Genomic DNA, 25595 nt, shown 5'->3' with positions numbered 1-25595 from the left:
AGAATCTAGATGAAAAAGTTTCACAGTCTTTCTCTATTAATTAGTCAATGTAAGACACTTTGTTCTATCATTGATCTTAGGATCCCTCTGGAAGTCAGTGTCCCTTTACTTATGTGATTGAAAGCCTTCATGAAAATCTTCAGGAAATTCTCTGTAAGAGGATTTATATGATTAAAGCTAGGCATCTAGCAAATATGCAGTGACTCACAGTCATGCAGTGAAAATTTTAAAACGTGACCTTTCTTTTTATTATTTTGCACTTTGCATGATAAACAAACACTGTTACTGTTTGGTGCAGTGAATCAAAATATATCAAGACACAGATATACAAAGAAAGCCTAATTTCCCTGCAGTCTCTTAGGAAAGTGCTTTATAACTCTACTATGATAATTAAATCAAGAGCTTATGAAGATTACCTTTTTTTTTTTTTTTTTCAAAAGAGTTTAATAGTATAATTTTAGCAGCATTACTGATATTGAAAATCCAAGCTTTCAGTTCAAAGAACAAAACAGAGACTTTTCTGCATTTACACTATATTTACAATGCATTGTAAATCTCACAAATTGCCAAAATATCAAAAATATCATTGATTTATACTAAAAATAATATTTTAATTAAAAAAATAAAATACCTAAGTCATACAAATAATTTCTAGGAGGCATAGATCTCACACAAAATACATGTGTTTGTCTCCTACATCCTTTTATTGCAGTTGTGCAAAAAAATCTTATGTTCAAGTCATAGAATCATAGAATGGTAGGGGTTGGAAGGGACCTTAAGGAACCATCTAGTTCCAACCCCCCTGATATGGGGGACATTTCCGCTAAACCAGGTTGCTCAAGCTTTCAACACCTCCAGGTATCCACATCCACAGTTTCTCCAGGCAACCTGCTCCAGTGCCTCACCACTCTCTGAGTGAAGAATTTCTTCCTAATGTCTAATCTAAACCTAACATCTTTTAGTTTAAAGCACTAGGGGGGCTCCAGAGCTGAACACAGCACTCCAGATGGGGTCTCACAAAAGCAGAGCAGGGGGGGAACCACATTCCTTGCCCTTCTGGCCATGCAGCTTTTGATGCAGCCCAGGATATGGTTGGCTTTCCAGGCTGCCAGTGCACATTGCTGGTTCATGTCTAGCTTCTCATCCACCAACACTCCCAGGTCCTTCTTCTCAGCACCAGTCCAATCTCCTCAGCTCTCAATCCATTCTCTACCCAACCTATGTTTGTGTTTGAGATTGCCTCAATACAGGTTCAGCACCTTGCACTTGTCCTTGTTGAACTACATGGTATTCTCATGGGACTACCTCTTGATCCTGTCAAGGTCCCTCTGAATGTGCCCCTTCTCTCCAGTGTGTCAACTGCACCACTCAGCTTGGTGTCATCTGAAAACTTGCTGAGGGTGCACTTGATCCCACTGTCCATGTCACTGACAGAGTTGTTAAACTGTTCTCATCCCAGTACCGGCCCCTGTGGAACACCACTAGTCACTGGTCTCCACTTGGTCATCAAGGCATGGACTGCAACTTTTCAAGTATGACCACCCAGCCAATTTCTTACTCACTGTGTGGTCCATCCATCAAAACCAAGTCTTTTCAATTTAGAGACAGGGATGTCACATAGGACAGCGTCAAATGGTTTGCACAAGTTCAGGTAGATGACATCAGTTTCCCTTCCCTCATCCAACAATGCTGTAACCCTGTTGTACAAGGCCACCAGATTTGTCAGGCATGATATGCCTTTAGTGAAGCCATGTTGGCCACCCCCAGTCACCTACTAATTTTCCATGTGCATTAATGTAATTTCCAGGAGGATCTGCTCCATGATGTTGCTGGGCACAGAGGCAAGACTGACTGGCCTGTAGTTCCCTGTGTCTCCCTTTTTTGCCTTTTTGGGAAAGGGGGTTATGTTTCCCTCCTTTCAGTCTCTGGTAACTTTACAGGATTCCAACAACTCACATATGATGGAAAGATGATTATATCTGCCAGTTGATTCTGGACCCATATATGCATTTCATCAGGTCCCAAGGACTTGTGCACCAGCTCTTCTCTTATAGTGGGTAGTTATTCATTCTGCCACTCCCTGCTTTTGTCTTCTGTGACTTTGTCTAAATGTCTTGACTACTTGCCAGTGAAGACTGAGGCAAAAAGTCACTGAGTACTTCAACATTCTCCGTATCCCAGGTAAAACGGTCTCCCATGTCCCACAGTTTCCCTAGGCTTCCTTTTATCAGTGATGTACTTGTAGAAATATTTCTTTTAGCTCTTGATGTACCTGGACAAAATTAATTCTAATAGGGCTTTAGCTTTCGTGACTGATCCCTGTCTGCTTGGACAATGTTTCTGTATTTCTTCCAGGTTACCTGTCCTTGCTTCCACCATCTATGATATTCCTTTTTGTGTTTGGCTTTGTCCAGGAGCTCCTTGTTTGCCAATGCAAGCCTCCTGGCATTATGCTCAACTTCTTCTTTGTTGGGATGCACTGTTTTTGAGCTTGGGAATATAAGCTTTGAATATTAACAAGCTTTGTTTGGCCCCTCTTCCCTCCAGAGCTTTGTCCCATGGTACTCTACCAAGCAGATCCCTGAAGTAGCCAAATTCTGCTCTCCCAAAGTGCAAGGGAGAGGGTTTACTGCCCTCAGGATCCTAAACTGCACCATTCCATGGTCACGGCAGCCAAGGCTTCCCTTGAGCTTCACATTCCCCACTAGCCCCTTCTTGTTGGTAAGAATGAGGTCCAGAATAGTACCTCTCTTTATTGGCTCCTCTACCACTTGGAGAAGGAAGTTATCAATGCATTCCAGGAACCTGGCTGTGGCACGACTCCTGTAACAATCTGATGATTTTCCAGATTCAACTGGCCCTTTCAAATTCATTCCCTTTGACTGGGAGGACTGATGAAAATACTAACTGCACTCCAGAGACTCTTAGCCACCATTCCCAGAGTGCTGCAGTCCTTCTTGGTACTGCTCCTGGCTGCATCACTGGTGCCCATGTGCAACAACTGCAGTGGATAAGAGTTAATAGTCTATGTGAGGGGCTTGGTAGTCTCTTGGTGGTATTCCTTATACAAGCCATTGGTAAGCAACACGCCTTTCTGGATCATATGTCAGGTCAGCAGATGGGTGCCTCTGTACCCCTCAGAAAACAGTTGCCTACTACTACTACCCATTGCCTTTTCTTGGTTGTGCATATTGTGCTGGCTTAGTCAGATCCAGCATCTCTCCTGATGTTATGGGTATCTCCTCTTCAGCCTGCAGAGGGTTGAAGTGGTTCTGCAATGGTACCTCAGACTTTGGGGAAAGACTGTTCCTCTTGGTACTTTTTGCCATTGCAAGCTTCCATTCTTTAGCAATACTGGCATCTCTCCCTTCTGTGTGTGTTGGTGGAGTTTTTGGCTGTGGGTTGTGGGCCCACTGAAGACTGAATCTGTAACCAGTTATCTAACTCCTCCTCAGCCTCCCTGATACCACACAGCCTTCTCACTGCTTTCTGTAGCTCAGCCTCAGGTGCAGGAAGTCCTCCACCTGGGCACACCTTTTGCAGGAAGGTCTGCCACCAGTCCCTGCCACAGGAGAAAGGTCTAGGCACTTCCATCAGTCACAATTCTGCACTGCAGCCCCTCCATTCAGCACCTCCAATTGCGTGGAGGCATTGGCCACTGTTGGTGTAGATGGTGCAAGGCCCCCAGAAGAAGCTGCAGCCTTTCCTCTCAGACAAGTGCCCACCATTCTGCCTTGATGGTCAGGTAGAATGAGTGCCCTTGACAGATAGATATGATCACAGAATGGTGCCCAGTTGCTGGGTACATGGAGTCTCCCACTTGGCCTTCAAGAATAGGGGACCTGCCCTTGTTCCTTCCCACACAATCTGCCACTCAGAACCCGGTTGACATGCTCCTAAGGCTGCCTTTTGTACATCTGGGGGCTACTCCTGGCCTGACCCAAGCCTCATCAGCTACTCTCATGGGAGATGTTGGTTCCTGGCAGGTCTCTGCACTCCTCTGGTGTTTTGCCAGTGCAGGAAACAACCCTGTGCACTACAATACCCTGCTCCATTGCAGAACATGCCTGCACTGGAGCTCAGAGCCTTGATAGGATAAGATGGTTTGTTGAAAGAATAGGCTAACCTTCACCAGTCAAGAACTGTTAAAAAGTCTGCATATAAAGGGATATTTTTAGTATTTTAACACTACTGAAGCCAGTTATTTTACAAGACAAAATAGGAAAGAAGTAGGTGTTGGTCAAAATTAGAGATATTAGTGGGAATGCTTTGTTTTCCTCTTGCTCTTTGTTGAAGCAGGGAACTACCCATTTTGGGGAGAAATGCAAACCTATTGACAGCCATATCCATCATTGTTTGTACCAGTTCAGAAGCCCAGTTGGTTTACTTGTCTCATGGAACAATTCGTGATGATAAATTTACAGCTGAAGAGTCAAGGCTTATTTGTAGTTGAACCCTGAAGAAGATGTGTTTTTAGATTTTCCGTTCCATTTCCATCCAATCAATTCTTACTTAGAGTTTTCTGTCTGGATTAGAACACACATTCTTTAATGAGAAAAAACTCTTTGGGAGACATATTGGTTCACTGTAAAGCTCTATATATGATTACTTACTGGTATAAAAATTACCAACTGCAAAAGTATGAAAGCACAGAAGAGTGCTTCTCTGTTTCTCAGAGTAGCATATGTTTATGACACATTTTTAGTGTTAGATTCTGACAATGTCTAAATATAGGGCCTTTTCCTCATTCAGAATAAGGCTGCCAATGTTTCTTTCCTACAGCATTGCTGAGCCCTGGAGCAGGTGCACCATTATGCAGATACTGGGGAAGCACAGGGCAGTGAAGCAAAGCATTTCCCTTTGGCATATGCTGATGGAGCAGAGGCACCAGGCACCCTCAGAAGCAGTCTTGAAGATGTGCCTTGTTCTGGGTGAAGGGAAGGACACGAGGCTCTGTTGGGGCTGGAAGGATATACTGCTCTCTCGTAAGGGACATGTGGACAGGGACACTCTCAGCCCTCTCTAGCTCCAGATGTGTCTCAATACAACACTGTGGGGTTCCTCTGGTGTGGTGCAGTCCTTGCACTGCAGGAGATAATTGCTGGAGAGGATTAGTTTGGGTATTCAGAAAGTGCGTGTGTGGGAGAAATCTCTGAAAAATGCGCATACTTCTTTATATAGCCAAGAGTACATTTTTTTACACAGAAGATTGATGAAATTTCAAAGAATGGACTGTAAAAATATTTTATGTTACTTTATAACATGCATGTGCAGGATAACACTCATGTTAGGTAAGATTTTGATATCATTTTACTTGATAGCTAAGTAGAACATTTAAAGGCAAATATTTTTATCCTAAACTACCAGAGAAACTGAAATCTCTAACAGCTGACTTGAAGCTCTCTGACTGCTGCTCATATAAATGTATTTCTCTCTGAATATCCAGTCTTCCTTCTGCCCACAGCTTTTTCTAATATTGTAACTCACCCTACATTAGAAATGTCACAGAGCTAATCTTCTATTCCATCCTTCTGCTTAAAATATCTAGGTACTCTGACATAACTCTGAATGGCTGTGTGTATGCTGAGCCCTTATTCTCACTGTGCTGATAATCTGCTCAGGAGATGGTAGCCCATGTTTGCCAAAGGCAGTTCCTTTTCCACAGTTAGCACTTTACCTAATCAGCAGGACCTGCAAAAAAGGGGTGTCCTGCAGATGTCCATGGTGCCAGAACTGGGGTACAGTGGTGGCAGGACAGCAAACACTCATTCTTTGCTTACAAGGAGAAGGTTTACCTGTGGTTCGGCAAACACTATCTTAAAATGTCCAAATGTTAAAAATAAATAAACAAATGAATAAAAGAAAAAAATAAAAAAATTGCAAAAATTTGCACATTTAGAGTGCAGGTCTTTAGAAAATGCTAACTTTTTTTGGTGATATGAGGAAAATCTTCCCTAAACTTCTGTGTGTGTTTTGCTCTGGTTTGGTTTCAGGGCACGTCCAAAGCTCCAGTGCAATAGCTGACCCTTGAATCCAGCAAGATTTAATGAGCTCCCACAGTGATCTAGGTTCCAGATCAGTATCTGAGCCTCTAGCGTTGTGTGTATGAAGTGCCTTTATATATACTCCTTTTCAGCATAAATGCACTAACTTTATATTTTAAATTTTCAAGTGTAAATTCAGCCTTGGGAGCTTCCCACAGTGTTCAGTACTCATAACTGATCATGATATCAGCTCATATACTAACTCTTGTCTGCTGTACTGATGGAGCACGTATGGCACAGCTTCAGCCTGTGCTGTGTAGAGATACCTTCCCAATACCCATACTTCTAAAGTGGTCCTTTTATTTGATGTGAATTCAAGACCTACTTAACCTCACTAAATGAACCACTGAAAGTCTTGCTGCTAACTGGCAAGAGGACTTAGTCTTTTTAAGCTGCTGTGTAAGCACATCGTATTTTATATCATTATATAAGAGAAAAAAAATATTTTATCCAAACATACATAAGAACTGCAAATACCTGTCAGCATTAGCTATGGTTACAGACTAAGCATATAGAAAAACTGCAGTTAAAACTAACTGTTCTCATGAGGAAGCTCCTGAAGAACTTTGTTGGTTTTGTGGACTTGCAATGCATCTTCACTGTTAATAGCACACTCTCCGTCATTCCTTCTTCAAATTTTGTGTTCCTAATAAGAGACCAGGTGGTTTGAGTTCACAAATATGGTAAGTGAAGAAGGGAGGGAGACCAGTTTTCTATGCATGAGCCATTTTTTATGATCAGGATGAAGAACCAGTGTTTCATATTAAAAAGAGGACACCCACAGCTATTTGGATGCAGAGCAGTGCCTCCCACAGAAATCCAATGCACTAGCCTCATGCAGGGGTGTGAACACCACGTCACATACACAAAATGTGCTCAACTATTGGCATCGAATGCTTTATGTCCTCCTTATACAGACAACCTGAGATTAGATTTGTCTGCAAGAATGTTAAGCAGTTTGTTAACTTTCCTCCTGCGGATGTGGAAGGAAATGTCCTCCTGCTGCGTGCCATTTTGCTATGGGTAACTGAACGGGTAATTAGATATTTCAAATTCCAGGTAGAACTCTGTATCCAATTTGCATTAAAAAATAGCAAGGACTCTATTGCTACAATATTAGTAGACCCAGGTGAATTCAGACAATGACTTCTTACTGCCTTTGGTAGTGGAAGGGTAATATGTAGTACTCAGAAGACAGGACAATCAGGGGGCTATTTCAGAGATTTTACCAAGGATTTTATTGCCAGATGTCCCTGAAGTATTTCAGAAAACTATTGTTTTCTCACTTTTTTTTTTAAATAAAAGTTCAGTGTTTTAATGAAGTTACAATGCTTCTATGCTTCTAAGATTCCGCTGTCTTCACAAAATTAATAGATTTACTGCTATTATGTAGCAGTATTTTGTACAGTATTTTTTGTACAGTTTTATTTGTAGCAGTATTTTGTACATATGCATTATGTAGCTTCTCAATGTACATAAAACTAAGGTACAATCTCCTTATGAAATGGAAGAACAAATATTTTTTATGATAAGCTATCTTTTCTTTTTGTGTTGATTAACTGAGTAAGTAATTTGTGGTGGATGTCTCACTCAAACCATTAAGATATTCAAGACAATAAATGTTAAGTTAAAGCTAACTTTTAAAAGATTATAAAGTATTTTGGCGCTTTTTATTATTATTTTTTTTTACTTAGTTTATTAATGGGAACACCTGATTGGAATTCTTTTTCTCTTTCTTTCTCTCTTTCTTTCTCTCTTTCTCTTTCTCTTTCTCTTTCTCTTTCTCTTTCTCTTTCTCTTTCTCTTTCTCTTTCTCTTTCTCTTTCTCTTTCTCTTTCTCTTTCTCTTTCTCTTTCTCTTTCTCTTTCTCTTTCTCTTTCTCTCTTTTTTTTTCTTCACTTAATTGGTTTAGTAAGTGGGCACTGCAAATTCAGTTAAGTTTGGAAAGTGGTATAATGTGATATTACAAGGGTTCTGGTTAATTCTTCCTTGTTCATTAGCCAGAGAGAAAAACTCATTGTAAGATACTTGTAGTTAAACCTGCACTCTATAGCTTGGATTTGGGCTGCTTTTTGTTTGGTTTGGTTTTCTCTTTTTCATTCATCAATATAGATATTAACTGTATGGATATCTGGTTGGGTTCTAAGTTACATGTAGACAAGTTTATTATATTGAAAACAAGTGTTGGCCCGTTACAATTTTTATATGATACCCTGCTTGTCAGGGTGTATCTAGACATGAAGAATTTGGTGTTTAGGGTAGACAGCAAGTTACACAACCCCTTGGGCTGTTAATGACAACACCTGAAATTAGGATGAACTGCCATTTCAATGCAGAAATATATGCTTGTTGTGATAGAAAAAATAATTTGAACTTGAAATAAAGGCTCTTGTTTTGAAATAAGGGAGTCCTTGAGTGGACTTAACTAACAATAGTCAATTCATATTAACTGCCAATTTATTTTTTTGGCATCTTATAATTCTGGGCTAGCTCTTTGCCTAACAAGAATGAAAAGGAAGAAGGAAAGAAGGAAAGAAGGAAAGAAGGAAAGAAGGAAGGAAGGAAAGGAAGGAAGCAAGGAAGGAAGGAAGGAAGGAAGGAAGGAAGGAAGGAAGGAAGAACAATGAAAGTGTAGGGGTATGACTCTAAATACACATGAGGAACAGACGTGGCAAGTAAAAAGATGCTCACTTTTGCATACTTCATAAGTAAAAGCAAAGGCTAAGCCTGAGGGTGAAAAACTTGAACTGAACTGTCTGACTTATTACGGTGTACCTTACAATATGGTTCAGGGCTTTCTGTTTTCAAAAATTAGATCCATATACACCACTCAGAATCACAGGATGCTACTTTCATTTTTCTTTGAGCACCCAGGCTATTATCAACACTTACACAATGCTAGAGAAGATTTTGGATACATCAGTATTTGAAAGCACTGGCTAATTTCTGGCAAACTACACCAACTGCACGTCTGTTTGCTGATGTAACCATGTTATCTCTTATATAACTTGCATGATGCTCTCTGTATTGCAGGTGCAATCTGCAGTGCTGTGAGCCACTCAGATTTATGACAGGCAGCTGGCTACACAGATTAAAACCTGTCTGTCTTAATTTATTGTGAATAACCATGCTGTTTTGGTGAGCTAATGGTACTTTAGCTCACCAAACAATTAGTTTACACTAAACATTAGTTTAAACATTAGTTTAGACTCAGGGATTAGATGTCCTTCCTTTGTCTGAGAGTGGTTGATGGGTGTATCTTCCTGCTACCCATGTTTTGGGCAGAAATTTCTTTGCTAGTAGGTACTGCCTGCGCACCTGACATTCGAGCATTCATTCCTCCCAGGCTGGACTACTGCAGTGCTGTAGGTGGCTACATCTTGTCACATTTTTATAAAAATGTTTGCTGCTGTTGCTGCTACTAGCTTCTGACTCAGAGTGGAAGATTTCTTCCAGTAACTTGGTGTTTTGAATGGTGTTACAGAACACTGAGCAAGGTTTTTGTGTTTGAGGAGAAAAAGGCAATTGTGATGGTGACTACCCACACTTACCTTTCCTCTTTGCTTCACACACATGAATGCATTCAACCCTAATTTGTTGAACTGTCTGTTTCTGACACATGGTGAGAGAACTTGATATCCTATCTAACACTGGATACCATAAAAATTTTTGGTTGTTAAACAAGAATTTTCTGACTGAGTCATAAAGAAGACAGAGATACTTTAGGGAATATGGAAGAAATCTTCATCTATGTGATGAACTAGAAACCTGGGAAGTATGATACTTATCTGGAAAAAAAGGAAAAAAAAGATGACTATTCAAGATTTCGGAACCTCATGCATAAGACACATAATCCCAAGAGTATGTGACACTGTTCTTTCAGATTCACATCAGTCTGCAAGGTGCCAGTTAGAACACAAGGTGTTGGCTATGAGTCTAAAACCTCTGAGTGGGAAGGCATTCATTCATCTGAAAGATGTATCCACAGGGCACAGTACCATCCAGTGAAGGTAGACAACCTTGAACTTCATTCAAATATGAAAAAGTAGACAGAAGGCAGAACATTATTTGAGAGAGCTTGGAACTGGTAGTCCCAAATTTTCCTACTTCAAGGTGGGCTGCATCTTGGTGTGCTTGTTTCCTGAGCAATGAGAGGGAGGATGCTAATGGGAGTTCACAAATATCATGGTGCACAGTAGCTGACTGATTAGAATATATATTAATTATTGGGTGAAGAGGAGCTTTTTTAGAAGTAGACTGTTTTATAATGATATTTTAAATGTTTCATGGAATGCCTAAAGCAAAAGATAGCATTTCTTTTTAATCAGGATATATATTTGTTGAAATAAATGAATAATTTATTTACTTGCTATCTTGGTTGTATGTCTTCTTTCTGTGGATCCTTGTCAGGATGTACTTCAAATGGATATTTTTAGAGAGCAATGTTGGTCTTGGGGAATAATTGAAGCATAGCAGTAGGTGAGTTATATGTCCCTGTAGTTGGCCTTTGGACCTTTTGAATGTCAGTATTTATAGTAATTTCATTACTTGAAAACATGCCGTGGTGATTAAGTGTTCACATCTTTTATCCCAGAAAATCAATTGCCATCTTTGCCTTATCAGTCAGGAATATTGCAAGCCTTACTATGTTGTGTTCAGCTGTCTTCATGCTACACATAAAATAAATAGAGGATAATTTTTCCATCTGACTTTCCTTCAGTCTGGTTTTGTCTCTACTTTTGTTAATGCAGATCAGGTAGTATGACTCAAAGAAGTCTAAATGCACGCCTTCTAAGTATGTTTATGGGTATTTGTCTAATTACTTGTGTGTTTACTTCAATATGTGTATGCACATGTGTTTGTGTATTTATTTGCACGCCTGCATGTACTTGTCAAACTACCTTTCAGAGTTTGCTTTTAAAATGTTAGCCTGGATCTCAAAATTGCACATTTTTTTACCTTGAAGAAACCTATGTTAAATATAGACCAGTGAACGAACAAGTGCAATCCAAAAGTCTTTTAGTACTGAGCAGTCTAAATGAATGTGTTGAAGGGATAATGGAAACCAAGTATTTCAGTAACAAACTGAAACATCATTGGGATACCTTTGAATAGTTATACCACTTTACTGTATATTTCATAGTAAAAATATATCATATGACATAAATATTTGGGAAAATTTATCTGTAAAAGCATCGTAACGCTAAAACAAAATGATGCAGAGTATAGGAAAACATCCTCCATTGCTGTACATTGGCATAAATTAACTGAGTTCATCTGATAATCTCAATTGATGCTTAATTCATCTCCAGGAAAATCTAATCACCTTCTGAGATACTTAAAAAATGAGTTAATGGGTTAAATTCTTGCATCAGAGAATGAAAATGTTGTTCTGGATGCTTTTAGTACTCAGGTAGAAGTGTAATTAAAAAGGAATCTACTTGTAGTAAGATACACAGGGTTACCTAATCTTGCAATGATAAAGGAGTGTTGATAATCTAAAATTTTTAAGAGTATGACCTTTATTTTGAAAGCTCAGTGTGCCAGGACCTCTATCAATAACATATTATCTCTGATGATTTTACAAACTATTCAAAAATCTAAATTCTAAAAATTCTAAAACAAAGCAAAACAAAACAAAACAAAACAAAAAACAACCCTCCAGGAAATTGATCTAATTGATCTTGAAAAACACCTTCCCAAGAACCATGGGCTACTATAATCCAAATTTGAGCATTTTAATGAATAAGACTAACTTTATATTTTAGTTTATATTATTCACTGTTGTAAAGACAATAACATTTGATAGCAATTAGTTAAATAATAATGTACATCTGAAACCAAGCAATTTACTTCATTTGTAAACACTTTGTGATATGTATTTTTCTACAGAAAAAGCACTGTTAAAGATCCTGATAATCATCAGATCATTTTTTTCAGTGAAAAAAACAGAAATAGAGTGCTGGTCTTCTTGATTTTTTGCGCTAGATTTAGATGTCATTACACTGCAAATAAATATTTTACTGATAAAAACACAGTGCTAAAATAACATTATCAGGCTCATTATCTGAAGAGTCATCCTAGTTTCCCCTAATTTTCAAAAGTCAGGTGAGTGGCTGAGTGCTTAACATGCATACTAAGATACTGCTGTCGGATATGCCCATCATGAGCTAGTTTGTGCTAAGCCACCGTACAGATACCTGACGAGAGCTGCAGCTGCAAGTAAGTTTTAGCAGACGCAAATTATGCCTGCTTTTGGAAGCATGTCCAGAAGATTCACATTACATTTTAACATAGTTTCTAACCCTACTTCCTCTTTTTCATAGAGATGCAGGGCAGATATCTGGGACAATCTGTCTGGCCTTTTCCTAAACATTAGCCAACCCTCATGTCTATCCTCTCTTGAAGAGAGGCTTCTGTTGAAGACATTTTCCAGCATTTGTTATTAATATATTTTCTTAGGATTTTCCTATCAGTGTCATTAATGAAAATCTTAAATCCTGCCTGTCCCTGGATTTTTCTACTAATCAATGCTAGATGGATTTGCTTCAACACACTTCCTTTTTCATTAATATTATTTTTAGTTTGACTAACTTTATATATAAAATTGAACAGTTAAGATAGGGGAAAACTAAAAATCCCATCAACACATCATGATCAAGGTGTTACAGATATTAGATTAAACATAAAAAGAAAAGTTGAACCAAACTTCATATTTAAATGAAATAAAATGTTTATGGAAGAAAACTGTGATGTAGAAGTACATAATGATAAAAACCTACCTGGCAGTTAGGATAAAACAAATGTAAAAATAAAAAATGTACAATGTCTTTCAATGAGCATTTTCTCCGAAAACTCAATAATTATAATATGTTTTTCAACAGTTTTTGTTTTTGTTTTTGTTTTTTTTTCCTTACAGTACTTGGGGTGCATAGAAGTCTTACGCTCAATGAGATCTCTTGACTTCAATACAAGAACACAGATTACAAGGTAAGACTTTGTACAAGCGTATTTTTAGTCACTTCTGAATTGTGTCCCCAAAGAGGAAAGGTCAGAAAAATAGCAAAACACATACTAAATATATTTGGACACCTCAAGTCTGCTTTTTATTTTGCTTTTACAGGAAATATCTCACCCAATACCAATACAGCTCCCGTGAAGTTTAAGGATCCTCCTTCCCCCACAAAATCCTCCTCTCCCCGTCCCCCCCATCAACACCATATGGTGTTGATTTCTTCTAGTGAATGGAGACCACAGTTTCAAATGGCCATAGACACATTCTGGCATCAAAGTAATGAAGCAGTCCCTTTCAAAGAAATGCACATAAAATGATATGAATTGAAACAAGAGTTGAATTTCAGCTCTTTAAGATGTCTTACTGTCACTAATCATAAATTATTTTTGTACTGTAGACAGCTAAATATTTCCTTTATTAAATGTGAAAAAAATATTTTCCTTTATTAAATGTGAAAAAAACACCTTATTTTTAGGCTTGGATGCAATTCGCATGAACTACATGCTTTGTCTTTGAGTTACACTTGCTTTGAAGGGGCCCCTGTGTGTCCTCTGAAAATGTTAATCATTTATTTGTCAAGATGTAGTTTTGATGAGGGACATAAAAGTACATGGACTGGTAAATGATAGAATTCTGTATTTCAGACAACCAAGTCTGTGGAGGTATCTGAGCATTTTCCTAGTCTGTTGTTTTAAACCCCTAGCATACATTTCTATAGTATTCGCAACAGTAACTTTTAAAAATGCTTTCATGTCCAGGCAGTCTTGCAGTTCCAATGCAGATGGCAGATCTGTTATTACCAACTGGAAGCTGAATGATACCGGCTTATGAAACAATTGTTATACCTTTTGGTTTTGTAGTATTTATCTCAAGGTGGACTGAATTCAGGATTTTTTTTTTTTTTTCCTGCACAATCTCTCATACTTCATGTTTTCATTGGAATAGCAATGTGTCTTTCTTATTATCTAACTTAGAAGCACAAATCTACCTTTAATATGTGAACATATTTGGTGATCTAAAGCAGTATGATCTGCACAAACAAAGTATCTTTGTCTTACAGTTCTTTCAATACAAAATGTTTTTTGGCTTTTACTGTGAAACAGACTTGGAATCACATTTTTTCTGTTATGTTACAGCATATTTGTCTACATGCTGGACATTTTCTTGGCTCATCTTCCCTGATGACATCTAGAACACAGGATATTTTTTTCAAGCAGGAAGATATATTTTCCTGTTTTGTTCGTTATTTTGCATTTTCGGCTTTCCATTTATCATAAAATAATGAGGGCTTATTAACTCATTATTCTGATCATGTAGTTCCTGATCTAAAACTTATTTTAAAGTAGGAGTTGGAATTGGAATCAGGATCTAGCAACTTAATCTGCATTTCATAAATTCATCCAAAAATCTTCATTCCATGTCTTAAGTACACACGGAAAGCAGTCTGTGCTATACTTCATCAATTAACATTTCACATGCAAGCCTATTTTTTATTAAGGAATGATTAAAACTCACATTTGCTGATGTGAACTTGCTCATGTGCAATAAGAAGCATAATATAGGCCTTAAGGTATCTACTGAATTAGTACTGATGTTCTGATATTACAGGCACAAGTTCCCATGTGGATACAAGCCTGTATCACAACTGTTTATTATAATACAATCTTTTTCCAAGACTTTGTAAAACCAGTCATAGAAGAAACTGATCTATGTTGGGCCAGTATTACTTCTGTTATCATGCAGTATTTACTAAATAGCATAAAAGCCATTTAGAAAAAATGAACCAAGGTATCTGATCAGTGTGAAGGTCTGGATATATACTTTCCTAATAGACATGTGTTGCGCTTGACACATAAAAAATAGTCACTCTGTTTCTAGCAGAGCATCACATCCCCGCACCTACTTGCTTTCTTGCCTTTGCTTTTCTTCCACATTGCAAAGCTCCTACTTTTTTTTTGTTGTTGTTGTTTATTTGTTTGTTTTCTTGTCTTTTTGTTGTTGTTGTTGTTTTTATTTTCTTTTTTTTCTCGTGCCTTCTGGTTATGGTCAGTTTATCTTTCTGCTGGCCCTGAGCAGGACCAAATCCCCAAGGGAAGAGGAGCATCACCATCTCATAGAAGAAAAAAATCTTTGGCTCAGTCATGGGGTGGATAAGTTTTGTAGTCTCAGACACTGCTGCAAACTTTAGCCATTATTTTGTAAATCCTCATCCCAGTCCCAAACAACTGTGCAATTAAGTGAATTAGTGCTTTGTAAAGAGCACATGTGTCATTGATGAACATGAAATTACTTATAAATTTGGTTTACTATTTCCAGTTATCTAGTCAATTAGATACCCATATTACATAGGAAGCTAATAGGAACAGGTGGTCCAGATATTTTGTATTGCTTTGAAAATTCCAACCCTTATGACTAACACATATGCATATATGTCAGCGTGCATGCATGGACCATTCTGACAAATAAAAATCAGATTTCAACTCCAGGAACTGGATCAAAGCTGATGTGTCAACAATCAGGCCAGGGGTCTTTCCTTTCTTGTCATGAGGATAATCACAGCAATTACCAACCTGTGCCATCTAAGACCGTTGCACTTGACCTATGATTTGGCTTTGTTTCTCTTTTACATTTTTTTGTAAATTGAAATGTTAAACTTGTAGCAATACATTTATCTTTGTGTGAAAGCAGAGAACAAATACTTTCACTTGTCATACTCTTCATAAGATTTAACAACTTTGGTGGTGCCTGACAAAAGGTATTGTTATCCTAATTTTGGTTATGATCTGGGGAAAAATGAACAGCTATGTACAATTTATAAGAGAATTTTCCTTTTATTATTTCACATTTGAAGTTTCAAGATTATTTCACTACAGGACAACTAGAGTAGTATTAACCAGTTTATTGCATTTTTTCTTTTGTATAATGAATATAACATCATGTGAATTTTTGAGCAAATAAATGGATGGGGTCCAAGCCAAGGGTCAGCAGCTATGCATAAAGATAAATAAAAGCCAGCCAAATCCACATGGTGCATCATTAATTATGTGGTGACAATTCTTGTAACACATGTAAGGTCAAGATGACATTCTTGAACAGCAAGATGAACAGAAGCATTTAATTTTCAAAACAGAGGAGGAAAAGAAGGACTAGCAAGCAAGACTGCTCAGCTAACTGCAGGTGGCAAGTGGTCCTAAGTTCATCTGAAATCTACTCTCATCATCATGGAAAGGTGCTGTTTGGCCCCTGAACTTTTGTGGCCATGCCTTTATTGCTCACAATCTTTTTATATACTAAAGAGAAAAAGGTAAAATACTTTTGCAACACATGTAATATTTGCAATTCCTCTAATATGTTTTTATGCTTATTGTTTAATCTGTTATAGTGTAATGAGTCTTCACTACTTGAATGCATGTGTCTAGTTATGCACTGGATTGAATTAGAATAATGTTGCATGCACTGTTTGTTGTACAGTATTATCTGGACTACAGGGCTGCATGTTCACTGGCATCTAATTAAAAGCAATCAGTTTACTGCATGCAGCTTCAGAAAATCACACCTCCCTTTGCTTGAATAAAAAGGTTATATTGCATGCTGTGATAATGACAAGTAAGTCAGGAGTGAGATACTTCTTAGGAGCACTGAACTCAAATCCAAACTCTGGTCCTACTCCTCTCCTCAGTCACTGCTGGGCTGAACTATTTGAAAGAGATTTCTCTCCAAATCTGGGACCTGAGCCTATGTTTTCTAAGAGCGGAAATCAAACCCACTGATGCCAATATCCCAACCCTCAGGAGGGGAGATAATGCAAATCCAGATTTTAGATCGGGGTTCAAGTCCAGTACTAAATCATGTAAATGACATTTAGATAATACAGTGCGTGCCTCAAACATACCTGTATTCTTTGCAGAAATTCACAGTGAAAAGGACAGAAGACGACACTGAAAAGCAAGAATGCTTCTGCTGTCATTTCTGAGAACAAATAGGTACCATGTTGAATTTTGTGCTCAGCCTTCTCTGTATCATACCCTTCAGCCTAGAAGGTGCATGTAGTCCATTCCTGTTTTCTGCTGTGTGCATGGGGCCATGGTTAGGGGAAAGTGCAAGGGCAAAGGCAGTTTTTTTTAGACTTTTTTTTTTTCCATCTTACTTTTGTAAGGTTTCCTATGCCTTTCTTTGAAATGCTTGCTATTGGTGACTCTTTGAGAGAGGATACTGTACTAAATGATCTGAAGTAGGACACAGTTTGGAGGTTACTGTGATCCTGGTTCAGATCCTGTCCATCTCCCTGACAACTACCAGAATAAACAACCAGAGACCAGGATGAATGGAATAAAGCCTGAACATCACAAAAGAAGCTAAAGAATTAGAGCTACCTAACAATCTAGAACTCCAAGTACATTTTTATTTATTACTGTTACTTTTTTTTTTTTTTTTTGGTCATCATTGACTTTACTCTTGATGTATGTAAGGTTGTGCAGAAGGAAGGTTTTTGTAAGCATGCATCAAGGCTTTGTATATATTTACATGATGTTCACAAAAGCTGTAAATTATTTCAAGACTTTTTCTTACATTTTCCCCAAATTTTGATTTTTAGAAGATTATCAGAATCTACATAACGGTTAGTTGCATATATATGACTGTGTTCCCAGCAGCCTCTTTGCTGTCACCTGTGTGTAGCATACGTTTGGCTTAACTATAAGGAAAAAAATGCTGTTTGTTCCAGTTTTACTAAGTGTCAAACTCACTGTTTGTGCATGCGGAGTGAAGAGATAACGTGTGCTATTGGATAAACAGTTTCACTGTAAATTCCTAAAACCAAACCACTGTTCAGAACTACTGTATTAGGAGAAGCCACCAAAACAGATGGACTTCTCTGTTAGTGCTAAACGAAACAGAGTGAGTTTCTGAAACTTGCACGTTACAAAAGAAGGTACAGATTGCATTGAAATTGCCTCAAATATCCCTTCAAGTTAGGTTACCTATGTTGTTATACAGCATACAAATGGATAAAAAAATATATTTTGGCAGGTAAAAAACAAAGCCACCTCTATTAGAAAATTAATGTTAGTCTCACACTGAAGATGTAGGAGAATAAAAATAACAACTACTTTGCCTTGCCTGAATTACCAATGGACACATTGCATACTATGTACCTAGCGGTGTCCTTAATCCTTTGCCAAAACAGTTGCCAAAGACAGCCTTGCTACATTGCAAAGTTTATTCAATACACCAAAACCGAATTTGGCCAGCTTCCTTTCATTTTCTGCTTGTAGATTTTCTCCATGTCAGAAGACTCCATTTCAAGAAACAAACCAAGGATATGAGAGGAAGATAAAGTGGAACCATAACTTCTTTGCTTCACCAGTTAACCACAACCTGCTTGGCAGCGCAGCCTTCCTCATCAGCCAGGCTTCCCATCACCGGCACACTCAGGACAGGCAACGTGTCAGGGCGGTGGCACCAGGCCTGGCCCCACAATCTGGGGGTCCCTGGAGGGGAGGTGTATCTGCCCTTTGTTCTTACCCTGCCCTTCCTGCTGGCACTCTCTGCTCTGCCTCCTTAGATGCTCTTTCAGCCTTACACCAATTGTCTCTTTGCCTGTTGGCATTTGAGGTTCTGTAAGCAGCAATGTATTGGTCTAGTCTCCAGAGCCTGTGCATGTCCCCTGTGCTAGTTCAGGTAGCATTCACTTGTTTTGCCTGTTTCACATACAAACAAGTAATATTTCAATCATTAAACAGATTTTAAAATAATTATTTTTTTTGTCTGTTTTTGTGTGGTGTTGGTTTTGGTTTGGTTTTGTTTTGTTTTCCAGCAGCAACTTATTATTATATTAGCATGGACATTGTTTTTCCTCATCAGATTCTGGTACATCAGTTGATAATGATTTATAAATTATTAAAAAAAAAAAAAAAAGGCAGGAATATAAAACTGTTAAGAAATAACTAGGAGCTTCATTTATATCTCTCCAAGATGTGTCATGCTTACATTAAAAAAGTCCATCTTTTGATGTCTATTTTTAAATTTCTGAAGTCCTAACCTTTGGAGGTGGCAAAGAAAAACTTGGGAACTATCAGATGCTAATGGATATTAATGAAAGAATATTAGTAGTTTTTTAATCTAGCCATACAAAATATTTCAGACTAATAAAATTAGTCAGAGTACCTAGTCTAAATACTTGAGATTGCTATTCTTTTTCCAAATATGTTGAAAAAAATCCACACAATTTTCATGTGCTGTCATTTCCCTGAAATATGACTTTTAGAGTTCTGTATTTTTTAACCAATTAAATCATATTAATTAAAACCAGCAACAATAAAGCCCAGCATCCCAGTCATAAAATAAAATAAAATAAATCATTGAAACCACAGGAAGGGAGGGTATTTTCATGTGACAGTGTTTCATAGAAGAACAGATTTGAGCTTCCTGAGTGGGCTACTTTACATAACTGCCAGAGTAAAACATGACTAAAAGTATGAGAAATATCAGGGCATTAGCCTTTTAATGGAAAAAAATATAAATGCAAAATGTCTTTTTTTCTTTCTCAGAGAGATGTCAAGTCAATTTCAGGTAGAATAGGTCAGGCTGAGAAAATGCATACTGGTAATTTTTCTCTCAATATATTTGCATGCTGAATTTATATTTCAAAACACACAACATATTTTGTGCCAAGAAAATGACTCCACAGTATGACCATCTGCAAAGCAGAAAATACTCTTGGACAGATTTGGAACTCAGTATGTGGTCCCTCATGAAGACAGCACAGTAGCTAATTTTACAAGAGATCAGGATAACTTTACACTGGTATCAATCTCTGCCCAGCTAATGAAACGGCATGTGGCATAGAAAGGTATAATGTCTGCCTGTGTAAAATAATTCTCTTACCACAAAGTTAGTCTAGTCATACCCTACTTTTCCGAAGTCCATGCAACTATTCAATTGTGCAAATATATCCAGAACTTTTGTTTTTACATTCTTTAGGCAAACATTTGTATGCACAAGTCAGATAATTGCACTCTTAACCTAGCAGCTGTTTCTATTTATGGTAAGGTTTGTGGCTCAGGTACTTATGCTGCATAGGCATTTGCAAATCTGATCAGCTGAAAAAAGATGTCTCCTCTGTACTGCCTGGCAATGCAAGGTAGAGTGAAGTCTTTAGGACATCTTCCACATCTCCATTCTGCCTGTGTTAAGATCCCCAAAAGATAATTGAGATTATAAACAGAGAGGTCCAGGAACCTTCCCCAGGAAGAGTGTATGTCTGTGTAGTGGCAGATACTCACCTGCCCTTTTTCTTTCTGTTTTCATCATATACTTCTTTGAGACTCCTTAAATCACAGGCAGAAAAGTACTGCAGCTTTTGTTGCAGGTCCATAAAGGAGTCCTGTCAAACTGCTCTGATCTTGCTTAGACAGAATTGCTTTAATATCTTTTTCTGAAGTTCCTGGAATTTTCATTAAAAACATTGTTAACACAAAACCTGCCATTGTTTGAATGTATTTAATATTCAGAGTTTTTAAAAAAATGAATTTTAAAACAAATTGTCAAATTTAAGTTCAGATGACATGCCTGACATCTATCTCAATGAGCTCTCACTTTTCCCAGGTCTTCCCTCCACTACCGGTGTTCATGCAGACTTTGGGAACACTGAGTTCAGTAAAACTAAAGTATTTTACTGAAAGGAAGGCCTGTAACTAGAAAACCTATAGTGCTTTGTTATTGAGTGGGAGGATGTGTACCCCATCTTTCAGCTGCTCTGTGCTTTCCTACTTATACCACAGAAATTGAGACTGCTTTGCCAGCCCCCAGCCTGGGGCTTCAGCCTCTTGAGCTGGTTCATTTACTTTCCTGTACTCAAGAGATGGTTTTGATTAACAGGGTCCTTGAGTCAGGTAGGTCTATTCAGTTACATGCTTTTAAACCCCAGTCCTGCACTAGAAAAATAACATGCTTTTGAACAGTTGCTGTCAAGTGTGCCGACCAGAAAATTCCCTTTTTCTCCTGCACACTCCATGTTGCTGCAAGAGATAGAATATGGTATAGGCAAATAGGAAGAGAAAGGAAATTATGGGCAAATGTGTTCATCAAGCACAGCTTTTGTCTCTGAAATGTAAATCCTTTTTGTGAGAGGCAAAACCTATGAGGGATCTTAATACACTAGGCAGACCACTGGTGACAACAGAGCTCGTGGGAGGGAGAGACGAAGAAGATGAAGGTGGTGCCTCCATATCAGTGATTTTGAGTCAGTGAAGCTCAGACTCACCTGGGGAAGCACGAGGCATGGGTCCGAGGGACATCAGTGAGCTGAGAGGCATGGACTTCTCACCTCATTGCCTTTGAAGGATTCAGTTCGGTTGCAGGAGAGAGATGGGAAACCTCAAGTTTTAGTTTGGTAAGAAGGTAGACAGGATATGTCTGTAAAAATAATGGCTGTCGCTCCTGCCTAATTCTAAGAAAAGATTTTAACTGGTGAAGAAGAAGGATATTTATTTTTCATAATTAATGTTTTCACAAGTAACCTATGTCTGAATATTGCTGTGTTGTATTTCTAATACATATGAGAACTGCTCTTGAAAGAAAACAGTTTTTACCTGGTATGTAAGAAAAGTTAGTAACTACTTTTACTAAAAGACTTGTTTGGATCAAAGAAGCATAGTGGTAAATGTGGGAACTAAATACAAGCACTGAACTGTGAAATGGATTGCTGTTATATCAATGATGGTCTGAGGATATATGCAAGGAAGGGTTTGTAGTGAGAGACAATCTTATTAGGGGAGCAGATGTAGCTGAGAGATAAAAAAGAAAAGACAAGCTTTGGAACAAACAAGCTCTCTTCCAGACCTGAAGAAAGGATTGTGTGCCTGAAAGCTTTTTGATTATCTGTTTCTATAAATCTTGCTCTTCTTCAGAATGACAGGATTTTAAACCTGCTGCAAAGCCTGTTCCTCCCCCTCTCTCTGCCCAAAAAAAAACATGCGAACAGGTGATTTGAACTTTGTATCTACCCTAGGTAACAGTACCCCAGGAATAAATATATAGTAATTACTGATTGCGCCTGGATAAATCTGTGACATTTGCAGAGCCATTATATATTGAATGTTGAAACATATATGACATTTCTTTCCTGGCTCACTTGTTGATCCTGTGCATTGACCTAATGAATAGTTGAAATACCATCCTGCATATGACACACAATTAAAATAATAGGTATTTTTATCAAGGTTGTATTGAGGTGTTGAGTATTTTGGCTGTTCTTTAGCTCATAGTTTATTGTTTTCCATTCTATATTTATTCATGTGGTTCTAGGTCTAAGAATAGTGTGCTGTTACTCCCGATTGATATTTAAAACAAATGAGGTTTACAGCCAACTCTATAGGTCTCTGGGCAACTGTTTTGTGCAGTGTCAATTTGACAGGTTAACTATTACAGCATAATAGTTAATTGCCACAGGAATATCTGGGTGTGCACAGTAGCACAATTTAAACACTGACCAGCTTGATTGTTCTGATAATTAGTTTTTCAATACTGAAAGAATCTAAAATATTTGTTGTAGCTGTATGATTTGAAAAAAAAAAATAATCTAACATATAATTACTGTCCTAATTCATATTCATTTTCTTTCACTCAATGTGGATACAGTGGGAAAAATAAAGCAATATTAGAAAACTGAAAAAAAATGCTCAAGGCATTCATTTTGTTTACAGTGTAAAAATAGGGGCACAAGTAAATTATTCAGGTCACACTGAACAATTTATCAATTAAAATTTTGTATCAAAACAAACTTCTCATGTCTTCTATACAATGTGTATATTATCATGAATATTTTGCACTTCTTAGAATATATTTTCTAAAGCCAAAAAGGTGGGACTGAAAATGTGCATAATACATGAATGAGAAAAATGGTAATAAGTAACCCTTACTTTATAGGAAAGTTTTTTTTTTTTTAAAAAAAAAAAAGCTGTAAAGAAATGTTAGTTAAAGACATTTCTTATGATCAGATTCCTCATGGCTTAATAAGGTACAAAAAAGAGAACTGGAAGAAGGTGTCAAAGTAAGTTTTCTAATTTACAATGAGGAAAGTTCTTTTAAATAGTGAGAAAAATCGTTTTTATCATTTGTAGCTCTCAAGATACTCTTCCTTTCACTAATGTTGACTGTTCGCTGCCTTCTGCTTTATGCTAAGGTAGCCTAAATCTGAATGGCACCTCTTCTAGTGGTGAGAAGAGAGCTAACTGACCTACTAAGTATCTTCACCTGTGAGCAGAAATACCATCTGGAGCTGTTCTCTTCCAGTGCATCTCAGAAGTATGATGAAGAAACTCATGATTTCACTTGCCATAAACCTTTTTTTCTGTCTCTTCAGGGAAGCAATCAGTCGTGTTTGTGAAGCTGTGCCTGGTGCCAAAGGAGCCTTCAAGAAACGAAAGGTATTTTTCTTTTCTTGTAGTGAAGTTGACTTTATTTTCTTAGTTCAACACCAAGGAGACCAGGCACAGCAAGCAGGTGGTTTAAAGCAGCTTTGAGAATTGCAAATCATTAATCATTTAAAGTATTGGCTCTTTTCACCTATTAATTTGCCTCTCTCCCTTTTGGTTAGAATCATCTTTTATAGACATCTTGAAGTATGAGGACAACTAGGAAATACATTGTGGCTTGCCTTTATGTTCATACTGTAGAAACTCTGTTTTTGCATGTGTGTTTGTGTGGTTGTTTAGTTTGATTGTTTTTGGTAAATTTGCAGGTGAAAGGCTAAAAAGCAAACAAAAGGGAATGCCTTTTCATAAAATGTATGAGTAAGTTGTGAAAAATCATTTATTTTGGAGGCCAAAAATATACATTGTTTTGAAACTGATTAGATCTTTTGATGGAGCATAGCTTTACTGGTGACAATTAAGAGTTTGGAAATTGCTGATTTCTGGAAAGAGAAAGAATGTACTTGATGATTCCCCATTTCACATACTCTTTCCATAAACACTTATAGCCAAATGCTCTGTGGCCTGAAGGCAGGTCCAAGTGTTATTGGCTTGACACAATTCTTTTCAGGCATTCATTCTTACTTGCGTAGTAGGAATTAGGGTCTGAAGCAGGAAGTGGAGGAAACCTCAGCTTAGCCCCTGTACCTCCTGCTTTTCCACATGCCCATGAGCAAAACTGGAATTTAATACAAAGTCTACTGGAAAGAGCACAGAATGCAATTAATTCTAGCCCTTGTGCATGTTGTTGGGAGCAGAAGGAGAAGGACAAGGTCTACCTGCTTATCCCCCACCTGGCCATCTGGGCAGAGTCCATGCAGAAGGGGGAGTCTGATACACCACTTATGCAGTGGGAAATCTTCCCCTGGTGAAAGAAGGCAACCACATATATGACAGCCTAATTGGAAACTGTTTCAGAGATTAAGTTGTGGTTTTCTTCTTTCTCAACAAATTTATCTCGCTGTCATTTTTAGATGCTCTGACCTTTGTTTTTTAAACCTGAAAGAGGAAAATACCTTTATTGGAAATGCTCAGTGATGCAAAATGTAATTCAAAAAGTAGTTTAAATAGAGCCCTAAGTGCCTAGTAAAACACCTTATCGTATTACTCTTTTAAGAAACAGTAGTGCTTAACAGTTATTGAAAAGATATACTATTTATAAAGTAAGCCTGCTGTCTGAGAAGAAAGTTTGCCCAGCAACAGAACTTCAGCTAAATGTTGAAGGCAATTATCTTTTTTTAACTGTGTACTTTCATGGTTTTGTCACTGCTGGCTTACAAGTTTGGTTCTTGAGGTCAATTTTTCACACTTACCCTCTTGGAGAGGGGATCCTCAGGTATCATCTTGGAAACACAAGGGTTTAAGGAAAGAAGAGAAACAAGAATATTTAATGAGCTTGTTGTAAAGAGGTGCTAGGGAAAATACTAGCTCTGTAGCATGGTGAAGTAAAAAGAGTGCAGCACAACCGTTGCATACAAATAATATATAAAAAATATGTTTTTAATCAATGAAAGAGGTAAAAAACAAACACAAACACAACGAAACTGAATTAAGCTTTAATGAGGATCAGAAAAGTGGCCAGTCTGCTAGAAACTTACCAGACTTGCAGACCATAACATAAATACAGTGGCAGAAGGATGCTGCCTCTACTCACAACTCTGCTTTTATACCCTAACAACCAACGTCAGTATTCACCTGTACATCTACAGCAGGTGACTGGACTTGGTCTGTTATTTCTGGCAATCTATTGTTAGGGCTGTGTTTATCTGTTCTCTTGTGGTTGAGAGATTTCTCCTGGCTGCCAGAGGTGTGAAGTTTGTAAGCTCTGTGGTCCCTCCTAGGTAACCCCTTACTTTTGTTCTCATCCAGCTTGCAGCATAGAAGATATGCAGCGAAACTCACGTTGCTACACAACATCTTAGGATCATATGGGATACTTACCTACAGAAATTAGTATTATTACATCTCCTCTGTTTTCACACCATTTGTACTGATTTTATGAGTTAGGAATAATCTTCAGCTGTACATTGTATCCCCACATACAGAGGTTTTAGATCCTGCTGG

General features: G+C 37.8%; 1 protein-coding gene across 5 annotated transcripts in view; it reads left to right on the top strand.

Moving 5' to 3' along the window:
* The window catches only part of SHC3 (SHC adaptor protein 3), a 66612-nt gene that overhangs the window by 12880 nt on the left and 28137 nt on the right, over positions 1-25595 (top strand). For all 5 annotated transcript variants that reach the window (XM_038170592.2, XM_038170591.2, XM_038170590.2 and 2 more), the window contains 2 exons: positions 12964-13034; positions 23423-23486. In XM_038170592.2, the coding sequence (XP_038026520.1) occupies positions 12964-13034; positions 23423-23486 (135 nt within the window). The remainder of the gene's footprint in view (positions 1-12963; positions 13035-23422; positions 23487-25595) is intronic.

This window comes from Anas platyrhynchos, chromosome Z (assembly GCF_047663525.1).
Source record: "Anas platyrhynchos isolate ZD024472 breed Pekin duck chromosome Z, IASCAAS_PekinDuck_T2T, whole genome shotgun sequence".
Classification (NCBI taxonomy): domain Eukaryota; kingdom Metazoa; phylum Chordata; class Aves; order Anseriformes; family Anatidae; genus Anas; species Anas platyrhynchos.
The sequence above is the reverse complement of the archived record's forward strand: the minus strand, read 5'-3'. Positions and strand labels throughout refer to the sequence as shown.